The sequence below is a fragment of the Myotis myotis genome, unplaced genomic scaffold (assembly GCF_014108235.1).
Source record: "Myotis myotis isolate mMyoMyo1 unplaced genomic scaffold, mMyoMyo1.p scaffold_m19_p_6, whole genome shotgun sequence".
Taxonomy (NCBI): domain Eukaryota; kingdom Metazoa; phylum Chordata; class Mammalia; order Chiroptera; family Vespertilionidae; genus Myotis; species Myotis myotis.
Genome location: NW_023416368.1, coordinates 18,435,276 through 18,451,967, shown reverse-complemented (window position 1 = coordinate 18,451,967; position 16,692 = coordinate 18,435,276). Strand labels below are relative to the sequence as shown.

The 16,692-nt window shown below is 42.6% G+C and overlaps 1 protein-coding gene across 5 annotated transcripts in view; it reads right to left on the bottom strand.

Moving 5' to 3' along the window:
• Nucleotides 1–13,406: 13,406 nt before the first annotated feature.
• Nucleotides 13,407–16,692, bottom strand: part of FAM114A2 (family with sequence similarity 114 member A2) — a 28,232-nt gene continuing 24,946 nt past the window's right edge. For all 5 annotated transcript variants that reach the window (XM_036312224.1, XM_036312223.1, XM_036312222.1 and 2 more), the window contains one exon: nt 13,407–15,079. In XM_036312224.1, coding sequence (XP_036168117.1) covers nt 14,978–15,079 — 102 coding nt within the window. In that variant the 3' untranslated portion in view covers nt 13,407–14,977. The remainder of the gene's footprint in view (nt 15,080–16,692) is intronic.

Sequence of the window (16,692 nt, the reverse complement as noted above, 5' to 3'; positions counted from 1 at the left end):
TCAGTGGCAAGGCTTGGACCCAGCCCCCATCTCCTGCCCCTACAGCCAGCAAGTATTCTACCCCACTCTCCACTTGCGATGCCTCGGGATTCTGGTCAAGCTGAGTTAGTTCCAAGATGCCCTGACCTAATTATAGCTCCCATGTATTTCCCCTGTGGACAGGCAATATTGGTCAAACACATACCCACCACCACCCCACAGCCATGATGACTTTGGGCAAGCCTCTTATACTCTTCAGACCTGTTCCTCACCTGCAGTTTAGCATGATGATACTACAGACCTATACGGTTGTGTGGGGGTTACAATGAACAATTGATAACAGCTCTGAGCACTGTGACTGTGGTATAACAGGGGCTGGATAAATATTAAGGTTTTGCTGTAGCTAGGACACTATGTCAAAATGACCTAAATGAAATGATAAGCAAAGATGAACACGGTAAGTTTGACGAGTGTAAGTAGTAATTTCACTCTGACATTCCTCCTGCACTCCCCCTCCCCTGACTGCCCTTTCTCCTGGGCTCCCATGTCAGCTGATTCCTGCAATTAACTGAAGCATTTCTTCTTTTTCTTGGTGGTCATCTGGTTCTGTATGACAAGAAGAAACCTCAAACCTTGCCAAGGAGACAAGGCAGAAGGGAAGTGGCAGGGGCTGCAGGGCCAAAGCACCTGGGATACGCCAGGGAGGTCATGGTGGTCTCAGCTTCTGACCTCAGACTCTACTCCAGTGATGGTGAACCTATGACACGCGTGTCAGAGGTGACATGCAAACTCATTTTTTTGGTTTATTTTTCTTTGTTAAATGGCATTTAAATATATAAAATAAATATCAAAAATCTAAGTCTTTGTTTTACTATGGTTGCAAATATCAAAAAATTTCTATATGTGACATGGCACCAGAGTTAAGTTAGGGTTTCTCAAAATGCTGACACCCCGAGCTCAAAAGGTTCGCCATCACTGCTCTACTCCCTCACACCTGGAATTCCTCCAGAATTCAGTTGCTCTTCCCTGCTGTTTCCAATGCCCTCTCCACTCCAGGCGAAACACCCTCATCCCTCCATGCCTCTCTGGCCTGCAGATTTCTCAGGTTCCAGCCGAGGACTCAGCCTTCCACAGCCACTCCAATCCCTGGCTTCCAGCACAGGTTCTGTGGTGTCTGCTTCGCAAGTACCCGTTTCTCCAGAGACTCAGAGCTTCCTTCTGCAGAGATGGCACTTTCTCCTCCAGCTCAAGGCCAGGAGCTCGGTCTGCTGGGGGCAGTGGAGGAGACTCTGGTCTGAGGTCTGGCTCTGCTATGACATGTGTCCGACACTGGACACTCCCTCCAGACACCCTGGGGTGACAGCAGCCCTTCAGCCAGAGCCTCCCCTAAGAGATCATTTATTTTTTAAAAAATATATATTTTATTGATTTTTTTACAGAGAGGAAGGGAGAGGGATAGAGAGTTAGAAACATCGATGAGAGAGAAACATCGATCAGCTGCCTCCTGTACACTCCCCACTGGGGATGTGCCCGCAACCAAGGTACATGCCCTTGGCCGGAATTGAACCCGGGATCCTCAAGTCCACAGGCCGACGCTCTATCCACTGAGCCAAACCGGTTAGGGCAAGAGATCATTTCTTCACTGGGATTTAGTAGCCCTGGGATCAACTCTGCTCTGACTCTTGGGGTGACCTCTGGCAAGTCTCTTCCCCTCAGGACTCAGTTTCCCTGGCATTTCGGTGTGCTGGGAGTCCAAGCCCACAGGCTGGAGCCTCCTACTAGCACTTGTGCAGTCTCATCACTGCTGCTGCTGCCATTCGTGCTGCCTTTGTCCTCCTGCTAGGAAGACACAACACGAATGTGGGGGTCCGGGTGCTCGGCCAGGTTCTCCCACGGCACCTGGTGCCCTTGCTGCCCTCAGAGGGCCTCCCTTCTCTTTCAGAGCCTCAGCTAGGTGTGGAATATGCCTAGGGTGCCAAACGAGAAGATGAGCCGTTACCGGTAGGTGTGCTGAGCAGCAGGGATGGGTAAGAAACACAACCTGGGGCATCAGACTAGTGAACAGACACAGGTTTTAGTCCAAATTCTGACTCTAGTTTCTCAAAGGCCATAACTTTGAACTATAAATGGTGGATATCAGATTCTTTCCAGAGAGCCTACAGAAGGTAGGAGGGAGAAAGCCTCTGGGCACCGAGAGGCTACAAGGGGAAGAAGAAGCAACCAGAGAACAATGAGGGGTGGCATCTAAGTGTTCTTACTTGACAACTTCAAGAGCTGCCCAAGGCAGAAGGCAGCTGTATGGATCCATCTGCTGCTTCACAAGCTTCAAAGACAAGTCTGTTTGGAAGGTGAGTTTCCAGGGGTAAAGGAGAAGGTTGGGGGGGAGGGAGGGGGGAGTGGGGATGCTGCTGATTGGACAAAGGACCCTTAGATGGAGCTGGCTCCTCCCCTAATCAGCTAAGGTGAGGCTGCGCAGGAGCTCTGCTCCTCTAACTCACCATTGCCCTGAGAGTCCCACAGTCCCTTTTCCCAGGCCTCGGAGCCCCATTCAGTAATTTATGTAGGTGGGGACTGAATCCATTCATGTGGCCATTTAACGCTGATGCATCCATTCATAAAGTAATGAATTACTTTACAGTTAGCCAACAGCTTTATGGTTGCTTCATAGTTAAGCGAACAGCTTTATCCTCAACCCTGAGCAGAGCCACCTCCTCTTCATCCCAGAACATCCACCTGCCAGAAGCAGCTCAAACCTGGACAGCACGGTTACCCCAGAGAGGCTCCACATGGGCTGGCGGCCACCTCGTTTCCCGGCTCTTCTGACCCAGCCGGGATACAGGAGCCTCATCATCTGCTCTACTTTTCTTCTGCTGCTCCTCATGCTCACACGGCCTACTCTTCAGCATCCTTTCTCTTTCTGCTGCTCCTTCCCTTTGTCATTATCTTTGCCAAACCCTGGAGGCAGTGGTGGAGAAAAAACAGGCTCAGGTGAGAAGCTGGTTTGCTGGTGTGACCTGAAGTTGTCAGAGTCTGCTTCGTCTCATGTCCACCTCTCTCCTTTCCCCTCCTCCTATTGAATGTGCAGTTTTTCAGCTTTCTCAAAGCACTTTCACATCTATTATTCCATTTAAGCCCCATTGCCATTTTCAGGCGTAATTTTGGAAGGAACTATGGACCTATTTTACAGAAAGAGAAACTGAGGTCCAGGGAAGGAAAGTGACATCTCCAAAAACCCACAAGGACATTGATGCCATGGCAGGGGTGGAATCTTGGATTGCTGTCATCCATGGTCCTTCCCCAATCGAGTAGGGCATGACTATGGTTGAGGAAACCTTCCTGCTCCCCCATCAACATTGAGTGGTGGCCCTACAGTTAAGCACTTCCCCCCAGAAAAGACCTGGAGTCTGCTAAGCACTGCACATGGTGGGCTGCAGGAAGGGATGTGGGGTGCCTGGTGTACGTATTAAGTGAGTGACCAAATGTGATGTATGTGCACATGACACGCATAAGCTCGTCCATGTGAACTTGAACAACTCACAGATGTGAGTGGCCGTTTCTACTCACAGCTGGCATGGCCTCTGACCCCAGTATTGTTAGTCTGTGGCCCCAAACTTCCTGATAAACATTTTCTTGCCTGTAAATCCTAATCAGGCCTCTGGTGACTCTGGGGGAGAGTTTCCTGCTGAGCTGGCTCCTTCTCCCACCATGCCCCAAGTTACAGCCCCCTGAAGGGCATGGCCTGAAGAAAAATTTCCATCTAAGTAGTAACTCACACTTTAGGACAGAATCCAGCCTGACTGAGCTATCTTCTGTGCACACCAATCTGAGAACAAACAGAACAGCAGCTAGCATCCGGGCACGTTACAGTTTACAACGCCAGCTTGTGAACCTCTCATCAGGCATGTGAGGTCCATATTGTTAACCCATTGGACAGATGAAGAAACAGAGGCCCAGACAGGTGACTTTCTGAAGAACCCTAGGAAGTCAGTGCTCACAGAGTCTCCTTAGGCCCTAAAACATCATTTATCTCCGAACAAAAGGAGAGAGAGACCCTCCTTGTTTCCTATTCTGTCTCCCTCAGCAAGGCCTTGGCCTCAAAGAGCCCAGAAGCCTAAAGGGAGGGTCCTTCCAGTCCAGGAAGCACAGGCTCCAGGGACCCAGAGCCCTGAACACTTTCTGAGCAAGAGCAAAGGCCACTGGGGCCTCCCCTTCCTTTCTTCATGATCCCTCCTGCCCATCGAAGCCTAGAGGGATTGGACTTGCTCTGCATGGCCTCAGTGGATAGATTTAGGAACAGGTGAAATTTATAAAGTGCCAAGTCCCAGCTCCACATAAAGCAGAACTTTCTTGTAGTCCAGTGGTTCTCAAACTTCTGGCCCTTTAAATACAATTCCTCATGTTGTGGTGACCCCAACGGTAAAATTATTTTCGTTGCTACTTCATAACTGTAATGTTGCTACTGTTATGAATCGTAATGTAAATATCTGATATGCAGGATGGTCTTAGGCAGGGGTGGGCAAACTTTTTGACTTGAGGGCCACAATGGGTTCTTAAACTGGACTGGAGGGCCGGAACAAAAGCATGGATGGAGTGTTTGTGTGAACTAATATAAATTCAAAGTAAACATCATTACATAAAAGGGTACGGTCTTTTTTTTTTTTTTTTTTTAGTTTTATTCATTTCAAACCCCGCGGGCCATAGTTTGCCCACAGCTGGTCTTAGGCGATCCCTGTGAAAGGGTCGTTCGACCGCCAAAGGGGTCGCGACCCACAGGTTGAGAACCGCTGTTGTAGTCAGAGCTCTTCTAAAATGGAATAGGCAGTCTCCTGGAGTGGTGGGCTTCCCAACAACAGAGGTGACACTAGAGCAGGGGTGGGCAAACTTTTTGACTCCAGGGCCACAATGGGTTCTTAAACTGGACCGGAGGGCCAGAACAAAAGCATGGATGGAGTGTTTGTGTGAACTAATATAAATTCAAAGTAAACACCATTACATAAAAGGGTATGGTCTTTTTTTTTTTTTTAGTTTTATTCATTTCAAACGGGCCGGATCCGGCCAGCAGGCCGTAGTTTGCCCATGGCTGCACTAGAGGCAACCTGCTAGGGATATAATAGAACAGCCTTCTTCAATGTGTAGCCTGCATCAGCATTAATGACATGAGGGTAGGGGGGAGAGTGTTCTTAAACAGGTTCCTGGGGCCCACTCAGGATCCATTGAATCAAACTCTGAGTGTGTGCCCAGGAGTTAACCTTTTCAAAAAGCCCCAGGTGATTCTGAGGTAGGATTCTGACTCACAAATGAATGTTTGAGATTTCGGCTCTAGAAGAATACTGTATGGACTTTTATTCCCTGTCATCTCTGCAATTCTTTGGTTCTATCATGCTATAAAGAACGTATTTGGGTATTTGGGTATATTAGGGGCATCCTAAAGACAAATTACTTTTAATTACTCCATGATGAAACACAGTTGACAGAGGAGATACTTGGGGGCAGACAGACCACAAAGGCAGCTATTAGTCCGATTAGCTCTCCCTGCTCCTCTACCCAATGCTCATCTGAAGTCACAGCCTATTATCGTAAGTCCCTGGCCATGTAAGACTCAGTGGTCCCATCCAGTTTCATCTCAACTCCCTTGCATCCAAGGCCCAATTCCTTAGTCATAGCAGGAACCAAGGAAGAGAACCGATCTGGAGCTGAGGGCAAATTGCCATCTGTACTGGGCTAGCAAATGCTTTCTGGGGCTCTCTCCACAGATTTACTACTCTCGCCCCTTCTGGTTTTCAGCCCTAGAATGGAAGAACTGTTGTCCAAACATCCTCAAACATCACAGTAAGATTATGACAAATGTTTTTAGCCAGAGCCTAGGGTTCAATCCAGCCCTCACCCCACACCCTTCAACCCCCTTGGTCTCCCTGTCAGCTGCAGGGCACATCTTCCATAAACTGTGGACACACTTTGTGCCAGTCTGAACAATGCTCTCCCCGCAGACCCAGTGATGCAACTTCCAGAAATAATCACTTATATACTCAAAGATGTGTATAAAATGGTATCCACTATAGCATTATCAAAATAATAGAGCCAACAGAATATTTGCTAACACATACATAGTACTTGTTTCATTTCCTGAATACTCTTCTTGCATTAATTAATTAAATCCTCACAATGACCCATGAGCCAGGTACATTTATCCCATTTAGAACATGTAGTTTTCAGTAATTGAAAGATAATTGGAAAAAGCCTATGTGTCTAACGATATGGGATCTGTCAAATAAATTATGGCGCTTCCCTAAAATAGGGTATTATGAAACTCTTATAAATAGAGTTAAAAATATTTAATGAGCCACAAAAATTCTTATAATGTTTGGCAATGTAAAAAGCAAAGATAAAACTACATTGCATATGATTACATTTTGGATGAATATGCATATGAAAGAAAAAAATACTGTGGGGAGGTCCTTGGTAGGAAAAGCTTTCTGGCTTTGAGCCAGGGTTTGGAAACCTATGTAGGGGCAGGCTGGTCCCCAGTGGAAGTTGCATGAGATGATGCCACTCATAATCCTCAGATTATGAAGCCCAGAGGGGACAATGAACTTGAGACGCTTGGCACAGAGAGTCTAGAGATCACTGTTCACTTCTATCACTAACTACAGGGTGAACATAGCCACGTCTTATCCCCTCTCTGGGCCTCAGTTTCCCCATTTGTACTTAGGTGGTAATAACACCTTCCCTGACTCTCCTATGAGCCAAAGCTCAAAAGAGGCTTGAGCTATGGGGTTCCTAAGGTGGTCAGTGAGCAAAGTGGGCCTCTCCACTGACCATTACTGAGTCCTGGCCATGGGCCGGAGTCTATGCTAATGGCCAAAAGCATATTCCAGGCCAGCTTCATGGGCCTGTGAGCGATACAATCACACAAGGTGCATGCTTGGAAGAGCCTAAACTTGGGGGTTTAATGTTCTGTAGTCACCAACTTGAAATGCTTACTAATTTTATCTTTGAATTTAGTCCCTATAAGCAAAGTCAGATGTGACAATGAAACATGTGCTGGGGCTTGAAGCCTCAGCTCACCCATTGCTCTGTTCACTTTGTCTCAGGTGGGGCCCCAGGCACCTATGAGGGTCCCTGTGCCTGAGGTAGCACAGCTTTCAATAGGAATAAAACCCACCAGGACAGGCAAAGAAAGGGACCACGGAGCAAGATACAGAACTTTATTCTTGCTTTTTGAACAAGGATCCCACATTCTCATTTTGCACTGAAGCCTGAAAATTAAGTAGCCAACCCTGAGTAAGTCCAAAACATCCCTATAAGGAATGTGCTCATATTATTCCATTTCACAGGCGAGGAAGTTGGGCTTAAAAGGGACATTGCCCAAGGTAACAGCTGGAAATAGCTTAGGCAGAATTTAAACCCTGGTCAATGTGACCCCAGAGCCTGTGGTCTTACTGCACTGCAGGCAGGGAGGTAACTGCATGAGGGGAGCCCCGCCAGAGCTGTAGACCTGGTGCCCTTCAACCACAGGCAAGGCCGTTGTGACACACCAGGGTCAGCCTCTCACCTGGTTGGAGAAGGCAGAGCCCACCGTGGGGGTGCTATTTGTATTCTCTCCTCTCACATTGGCTCTTGGGATCTCCCTTCTACTTTGGCCTTCAGTGCATCCTATCCTGGTTTCTTCCTAGTTTCTTAACGGCACCAAGTGTTTTTCCCAGTGGGCACACAGACATGTTATCTTCCCACTGCCTGCATTTTAGGTAATCAAAAGAGACAGGTTATAATATGCATTCAACCAACAGGACTCTTTAGAGACCCACTCTGTTGGAGAGAAAGGGCTTAGTTTTCACATTCAATCAGGCTATAACAGAAAGTTCTAAGTTCAGTCATGTCCCTTTGAAGGGTGGAAAATCATTAATCTGCCCAGGCTTATCTTTTTCCCTGCAGGGCAAGATTGGCAGTTCTTGAATTATTTCTTTACCGCTCCCTGTTAAGTTCAGCTCAGAATTAGCTAATTGGCTCAGCATCCATTGGAGCCATGGAGAATCCAAACCCCTTGGCCCAATCTCCTCTTTTCATGGCTGAGAATCAAGAAGTCAGTGCCGTGGCTGTGAAAACAAGCAGAGAATCTGTTCCACTACCTCACACTCTATGACCTCAGGCTCATGCCTTAACCAGCAGCAAGTGTCCTCATCTACAGCTAGAGATAAGGACAGTTCCAACTTTGGGGGGCTGTTGTGAAGATAAACGGAATAATGTATTAAATACCTTCAGCACAAAATAACTGCTCAGGTAATAATAGCTATTATCATTATTAAGATTAATAGATTGAAAGTGGCTCTGTATCAATCCTGTAAGTTAGTGGCTAAGCCAGAACTAGAACCCAGCTGTCCTGGGTAGCTGTCGTCAAAACCCATTTATGCGATTTGTAATGCTTCCTTCCCCTGTGGCTTTAGTGGTGCTGGAAACAGAAATTTCCACTAAATTGGTGGATTTCAATGAAGAATGATGGATCAGAGTCACCCAGGAAACCTTCTCAAACTCCACCCTACTTTGGAACCTGCTACCAAAGTACCTTAGTAGGAGGAGCCAGATAGAGTACACTTGCCACCTTTCCTGCTTCCAAGTGCCTGCCTAGGGACAATCACAGGACCCCTAGATGTTTGTTAAAACCAGAAAGTGGGCAGTTTCTTGACTCTTTTGCTCCCTTATCCCAAAGTCCCCCTCCTATCTTTTTTAAAAATAGAAATCGTTATTGAGATCTTTGTAAATTCACATGCAAATATAAGAAACAGAGAGATCCTATGTACCCTTTACCCAATTTCCCCCAATAGTAACGTGTTACAAAACTAAAGTAAAATTTCACAACCAGAATATTGACAGCAATACAATCCACTATCTCAATCAGAGTGCGCAGTTTTCCTTGCACTCACGTGTGTGTATGTATGTGTACTTTATCATAAGTAGGTCTGTGTAGCCACCACCACAGCCAAGGTACTCCATCACCACACAGATCTCTCCAATTGCCCTTATAAAACCACACCTACCTACCTCCTCCACCAGCCCCATTCCTAACCTCTGGCAGTATTGCATTTCTATGATTTTGTCATTTCACTCTTATATAAATGGAACTATATATATTTAGGAACTGGACCTTTTTCACTCAGCATAATTCCCTTGAGATTCATCCAAGTTCTTGTATCAATAGTTTTCTCCTTCTAATTGCTGAGTCATGCATGGCATGTATGTAGCAGTTTGTTTAATCATTCACGTTTGAAGGACATCTGCATAGTTTCCAGTTTGGGGCCTTTACAACTAAAGCTATAAACATTCAGGTATTCCTCTCTCCTACTGATCACTGAGTAATGCAGATGCTCTTACTTCACTGAGCTCTTTGTTCCTGCTGTTGCAAACGTGACTTGTCACCACACGTCCTTTATATGCCAACTCCTAATGACTTTGGATAGTCTGCCCAGATGTTCCCCTACAGTTATTTATCACCAGACAGGCACCTCCAAGCTTCCCCTAAAAGAAATAAAATATAACAAACATAAGCTTGGGAGTCAGGCAACCTGGGCTCACATTGCAGGGGCTCTGCCATTTATAGTTGTGAAATCTCAGCAAGTCACTTAACTCTCTAAATCTGTTTCATAATCATCATAATAAAGTAGCTAAGTCATTTCGATTTCTTTTTTTTTTTTAATATATTTTATTGGTTTTTTACAGAGAGGAAGGGAGAGGGATAAAGAACCAGAAACATCGATGAGAGAGAAACATCAATCAGCTGTCTCCTGCACACCTCCTACTGGGGATGTGCCCACAACCAAGGTACATGCCCTTCACCGGAATCGAACCTGGTACCTTTTGTCCGCAGGCTGACGCTCTATCCACTGAGCCAAACCAGTTAGGGCCATTTCAGTTTCTTTACTGATAGCTTATAGCAGCAGTGTAATGTAATGGTAAAAAACTGAAACTCTGGTACCAAACTGCCTGGGTTTGGATCCTGACTCTACCCCTTGTTGGGTATGTGACCTCAGGCACATTATTTAACCTCACTATCCCTCAGTTTTTCCATCTATAAATGGGATGCTCATAGTTTCTATCTCATGATGAGGATCGAATTATTCAAAACTGTGCCTGGAACAGTGTTCACTAAACATTACCTGATTTTGCTATTATTCTAAACAGTTTACACAGGTTAGTCTTTTTAATCCTATCAATGACTTCATAATATACCGTTATGAGGTCGATTTTACAGATGACAAAACTGCAATATAAGGGATTAAGTCACTTGCTCATGATCATTGGGCTGGAAAATGAGGGAACTGAGTTCAATTTTGAGTCTGTCTTTGCTCGTAACATCTACACCATCGTTCAGGTCCGTAAACTGGGGTGTCACTGCCTGCATCACAGAGCAGTTGAGAAGATTTACAGAGAAAGGTGGATTCCATGGTGCCTAGTATTAAAGCTGTTCCACACATTAGTGCCCTCTTAACAATTGGTGGTTGATGAGCGATAGATCAGTCTGTGGTTCTATATACAGCAGAAATTGGCCACTTAAGACACAAGCCACCAAAGCAAAAGTAACAATTTGTGGGTTTTGTTGGGTGCATCTGTGAGCATTTGCAATGTTGACTGCCCCAACAATCACAACCATTCTGGGGACAAGCCCATGCAACTCAGCCACTATTCATTACAACAGAGAAGCTGCCTCCCTTCCTTTTCCAGAGGGCTTTGCGTCTACAGGGCAGGAATTGCTCAGAGTGGCACCCGCGAGGGCTTATAGGACAGAGGCCACACGTTCTGCACTTTGTCCCCCAGCCCGTATCTGGGAGCAGCCTCTCAGTGTGTGCAGAATCCTGCTGTAACAGGCGCTGGTTTAACAAAGAGAGACCGGACCAGGAATCCAGACCTGCAGTCACATCCCCCCTCAGAGCCTCCTATCAGCTATGTGACTTCAGGAGAGTCACTTGCTCTCATGAGGTCTATGTCCCTAACTGTGAAATGAGGGTTTCAACCTTATATGCCTGCGAGTCCCTTCCAGTTCTATATTCTCTACTAGTAGGAAAGCACTAAGCCACCCTTCCCCCTACTCCTCCCTCTCTCTTTCTTCCTTCTTTCAATCAGCCAACACATATTTCCTACCATGTGCCAGACTCTATGCCAGAAGCTGGAAACTCGGGGCAAGCAAAAAGCAAAAAAAAAAAAAAAAAAGAACAAAAAAGAGGACTTACGTGTTTGCTGATTTACTGATGCTGTCAATGTGTAAGAATCTTGTTCTAATTTGGAAACTTTTGCTTCAACATACACGCTAACTATGCAGTTCTTATTGCTCTCAATGATACATGGGAAAAGGTCAAGGAAGATCCAGTTGGGCTAAATAGTTAAGAGAAATCCTTCAATTCTGACATAAACAAATACAATCATTATGTAGATGATTCAGGCCTAAGCAGGTCTGGCTGAAATCGCCATGGTCAGTGCGCCAGTTACCCACGTGAGACTGGCTGGTCGAAACTCTGCCACAAACTACTCCCGTTCCTACTTAAAAATATGCTTTAAAAAAAAAACTAAGCACGCTGGTGCAATCACAATCAAGTTGGGACAATGACTTCCTCTTTAGAACCAGTTTAAGAGCACAACAATGGCCAGTGTGTACAGACAGAGATACATGGGGGGCTGACAAGCAGAAACAGATGATAATTTCATGCAATATGAAGCCTCTGGATATGCCCTTTACAAAAGCAGGCTAGTCAGAAACTTGAAGGTCTAGAAAAGGCAACACTGATGTGCAAGGGTGAATGATCAGTCACTGTAGTCTGCCTCTGTCTTTAGTTTATAGGACAAATGAGTTTCAGAGAATATTCTGATTTTTTTTTTCCTTAAGAGTTGATTGGGGAAGTGATAATTACTGGTAGACATGAAGGGACTTTGGGATTTGGCCAAATGATGAAATAACAAGAAAGAATGTAATAACAAGGGCCACAAGTAAAAGAGGGAGGGACCAGTGGACTATTGCTTGAGGAATATCAGGGTGCAGTTGGAAAGTGGCACTAGTGAGGAAGTTTTCAAAATTCTCCTCATATATTTGCCAGAGATCTGATGACATGATAATTAACAGGTCTATTTTTAGAACTTCATTTCTCAAATGCTTCAAGTTTTTTATGAACATAAGTACCATATTATGTTGTTAAGGCATAATATGGGATTCCAATCTTTGACATTCATGAAATATCATGCCTACTGAGTGCCCACTGTGGGTATAATTTTATTCTGGGTTTTCCCAACATGAAGAATATTCTCACCTTTAAAATTCAGAATGCATCTAAAAAATATAGAAAAATGTCTTTCTCAAATGATGACATCAATAGCAACTACCTATAAAACATCTCTCCCTCAATCAGGTCTTTAGATAAAAAAAACAAGTACAAAAAGGAGGTCTTCATTCAGGTGGAGGAACCACAAGATCTTATGTCCTGACTGTAGGACTAAAAACTTCACATTTGTGTATTAGCACTAATTTTGGATTTGTGGAAACACCCATATGAATTATTATTGTATATTTCAGAGTCCTGTCAATCTGGGTATCTATGTCTAAAAAAAAGTAAGGAAAAAACAGCTTGTCCAATCTGTTTCCAATGTATTGTATAAAGGAAAGGCCAGGAATTAGTTCATGGAAGTTTCTATTTCTTTTAGATCACATTAATGAAGTCTCTTTTAATCATAGCCTTTAAAGATCTCAATAGTAGGAAGAGAAACATTTACTCCAATAATAACTGAACATATTACCTATCGAGTTGTTAACTGGAAAGGGAGTAGCACATATTAGGACATAATGGTAAATCTTAAACCCCAGAAAATTTAAAGGGAAGAGCACCAAAAGAGTAGATATCATCAAGAAACTACACCATGTACCAACCTCAAACAGAATAATGAAGCATGTACCATCCAAAACCATCACCATAATCCAATAGGTTCCAAGATGCCCCCTAAATTTACCTATTCACCTACGAATGAATGTTTATGCTCTTACTTCTCTCTCTCTACTGAATCAAATAACTTTTTCTTCATTATATTTTAGGTGTTATTCAGAATTGGTCCTTTTGTCATTTCTGGTGGATGAGGGGAGGCTGATGAGAGAAATGAGGGAGAAAGAAAAGAGGCAGTGTGTCACATTTGGTCCAATCTAAAACTGGTCAAATTCAGGACTCCAATCTGAATAGACACATACAGAGAGTTACTGTTCTGCCCTCCACATCTATAACCCTCTTCTTGAAAGAAAAACCTTAGACATGTTTCTAGATCAAAGAGTAAAAGTTACAAACTTCAATTTACGAAAGTCTGAACAGGTAGTAGGCACTGTGACCAGTTCTAAACCCTCCTCAAGGAGTACCTTGCTCAAGGGATCCAGGTTCAGACACAGCAACAGAACTTGAGGCAATAAATCAGAGCTGGAACACCAACTTTATTAACCACAAGAAAACTGTTTCTGAAAATTCAAAATTTGTCACTTTGGGAAAGATAAAATTTGTCTATAAAAAGTAATATTTAAAATTTTTTCTGATCACTTTAGAACAGAATATAAGCAGAGCTACATTCTAGTGTTATTGGTATACCTATTTAGCCAAATCTATTTATTTTCCTCCTTGCTTAGAAATAGCCCCTTACTTCAAATAAGGCAATTATATAGAAACAGTCTTGACACTGATCTATGTTATGACTTTGCTATTTTTGGGGTCTGAGAAAGCTATTGGGGCTCACATTTAGACAAAAGGATCAATTGAAAAAAATTATTACATTCTATTTAAAGGTTTTAGGAGAAGAGTGGCAGAACTCACAAAAGCTACCTAAATCATTAAAAACCATAAGGTTGAAGAACTTTTTAAAAAAGAGTGAATTCCAAAATAATTTTTAGGAAGACAATAGCCTTTCAGTCTCTTAAACAGTCAAAGAGAACAAAAATAAGGCTCAAGATCTAAAGGATAAAGTTGTATTTATAAACATGCTAAAGAATACATTAAAACAAAAAGGATAAGGAAAAATATACCATGACTAACAGGTTAAATCCTGTTATAATGAACATCATTACTATGGGATTCCACAATCCACTTCAACAACAGTCAATCAACAAAAAACCCATTACTATAAGCACTTCACACTCCTTTGGAGCTGGCTCTTACCAAATTTATCCTGCATATGGGGTATGCATGAAAAACATCTGGAGAGATTCAGAATATCTACAAACATGGAACTGTTTCTCTAAATGGCACTTACTGATCTTGAATCCAGTTGAGTAGAGGTCAACAACTTAAAACTTGTCATCTTGGAGTGAGAGAGCAATTGTGGGAGAGCAATTTGAAGCCAAACGACACATTGCTATAGTTAACTCGTGTGGCTACAAGTATATTCTATAAGTTTCTCCTCAATGCCAACTATCTGCTGAGAATTAAAAAGCATATAAAAGTTTCTAACCAATTCCAAGAATTTATGTAATAAAGGGTAATCATTATAAGAGTTTATATATACGCAGCTTCTTAAAGCCATAGATTTTATTAAAGAAAGAAGAAAGTGCATGGCATTCATAGATCAAGCACATTAATCCTAGAATACGAAATTAAGTACTTTTTCTCTTAACAGCCAATTATATCCATGAAAAAACTGTTAGTGTTTTGCACCATCAAAGAAAATACCAATGTTTTTACCTGAGTATCCCACTAACCTTTATCTAGAGCTATTATTTTTGAACTTTCTTTTAAAAGTTTCTTTTCAAATAATTTATTAATTATAACAACTGGGAAGAGCAGTGTGAGAACCTGAATACTTCAGCCAAGCAGTGAAGGCAACAAACTTCCTATAAAACTGCTATCCTGCCTGAATGTTTATATACTAAAATAGCCCTTCTCCTTCACTGCTGCAAGGGTACCCAGAATAGAGTGGCATTTCTTGGCCATCACAAGTCTCAGGTCAATCTTCTCTGTTCTTCCGATGTTCTGACAAAAGCCTCTGGCCCTGCAATTCATGCCTCCGGTAATTCGGTCTTGTTTTCAATGAGCGACATCTCCAGCACAGGTAAGAGTAGCTGAAAGGCATCCTGAATATAGGAAGCACTATTTGATGCCTGTCAGGATTGAAAAAAAAAGGAAAAGAAAAAGAAAATATCACAGTCACTTAAAAGAGAAAATATACCATAAGACAACAACAACAACAACAAAAGACTATAATTTATATAAATCTAATTGAATCTGTAGCCTGACAAATAAGGGCAGACTTGACCATTTTGGTAAAGTTACAGGGGAAAGAATGATCTAGCTCTTAAGAAGATATGAAAGCAGCAACAAAGAATGTGAGCATCTTTTGCCCAACTTGCACAGCAAAAATAATAGGCATTCTTTGGCATCCCGCTCAAATTTGGCATTCAAAGCATTTTGGTCAATTACTCAAAGAGGATTTCAGAAGGCTATGAATCTTACACCAATAAGATTTCCAGTCCATTGTGATAACTCTTCCAGGGACTCAACACAATCAGTGAATACGTAATAGGTGCTCACAAAAGTAAACAAGGGATACTGCTTTTAAAGATGATTACCGTATAGATAAATTTCTATCTGACATGTTCTAACCTTCCAGAAGAATAACAACAGAGAGTTCGTTACATTAAGATAAAATGTGTAATTTCCAGGACAAGTGTTTCAAATCTGTAAGCAAGAACAACCAACTTAAAATAGCAACAGGGAACCTGTATCAAGTGAGTTTACCTATTTTGGATTTACCAATGGCAAGCACTCCTATTTAAACTTCAGTGTGACATTTGATACTGAACTTTCCAGCCAAAAGAGACCTCAGTGACTATCTAATGAAATCTCTCATTTTGTAAATATAGATGAGATTGCCATGAGATTGCCGGGTATAGACAGGGTCATCAGCAAATCAGGGAAGATCCAGGACAGGATTGGGCTCCTAGCATGCAAATTTACCTCACCTAAACATTGTTGCCATCTACTAAATCACAAACTTACTTTTTTAAAAACAACTGTTTAAGTGATCAGAATAATTTCCCTGACTTTTCAAGGAAAATTGTGCAGTTAAGGAATTAAAGGCATTTCAATGGTGGTGACTTTAAAGAATTCAAAACTAAAGGAGTAACTAACAGTCCAGGAGCAAAAAACAAAAAATCTTTTTCAATTCATATTAAAAGCCTAACAAATTATCAAATATATTTTCTCCTCTCCAGATTTTCATAAACATTTTAACAGATTATCAAATGTCCAATTGTTCACAAAATTTACAAGAGAGAGTTCTTAAAACATGGAATCCAGAAAGCATCACTCATGGGAGCAATATTCCATGATGAGATCCTCTTATACCTCCCGTTTTCATGGATTTAAACAACCCACCTCCTTAAACCTAATGGAATAAGGATTATATAAACATGACAAAACAAAGCAAATTTCCTGATAAGGAAATGGCAAAATGTTGTGTGTTGTTTTTAACAAATCTCTGCTTAAGTATTAGTCCTTTAAGAAGCAATTGCTTGCCTGCTTTTAATTTCCAACCCTTCCTGTTTATCTGCTGGTTTCCAGGGATATTTTGTTACTGAAAATTGTCCATTAACTGCCAAAGGATAGTACTAAGTAATGACAGCTTCCAACTTCCTGTGCACTTTATCCAGCAGCTTTTTTATATTCTGTAATTAATAAACAGGGAATGTGCATCAGATATACACCTGTGGGG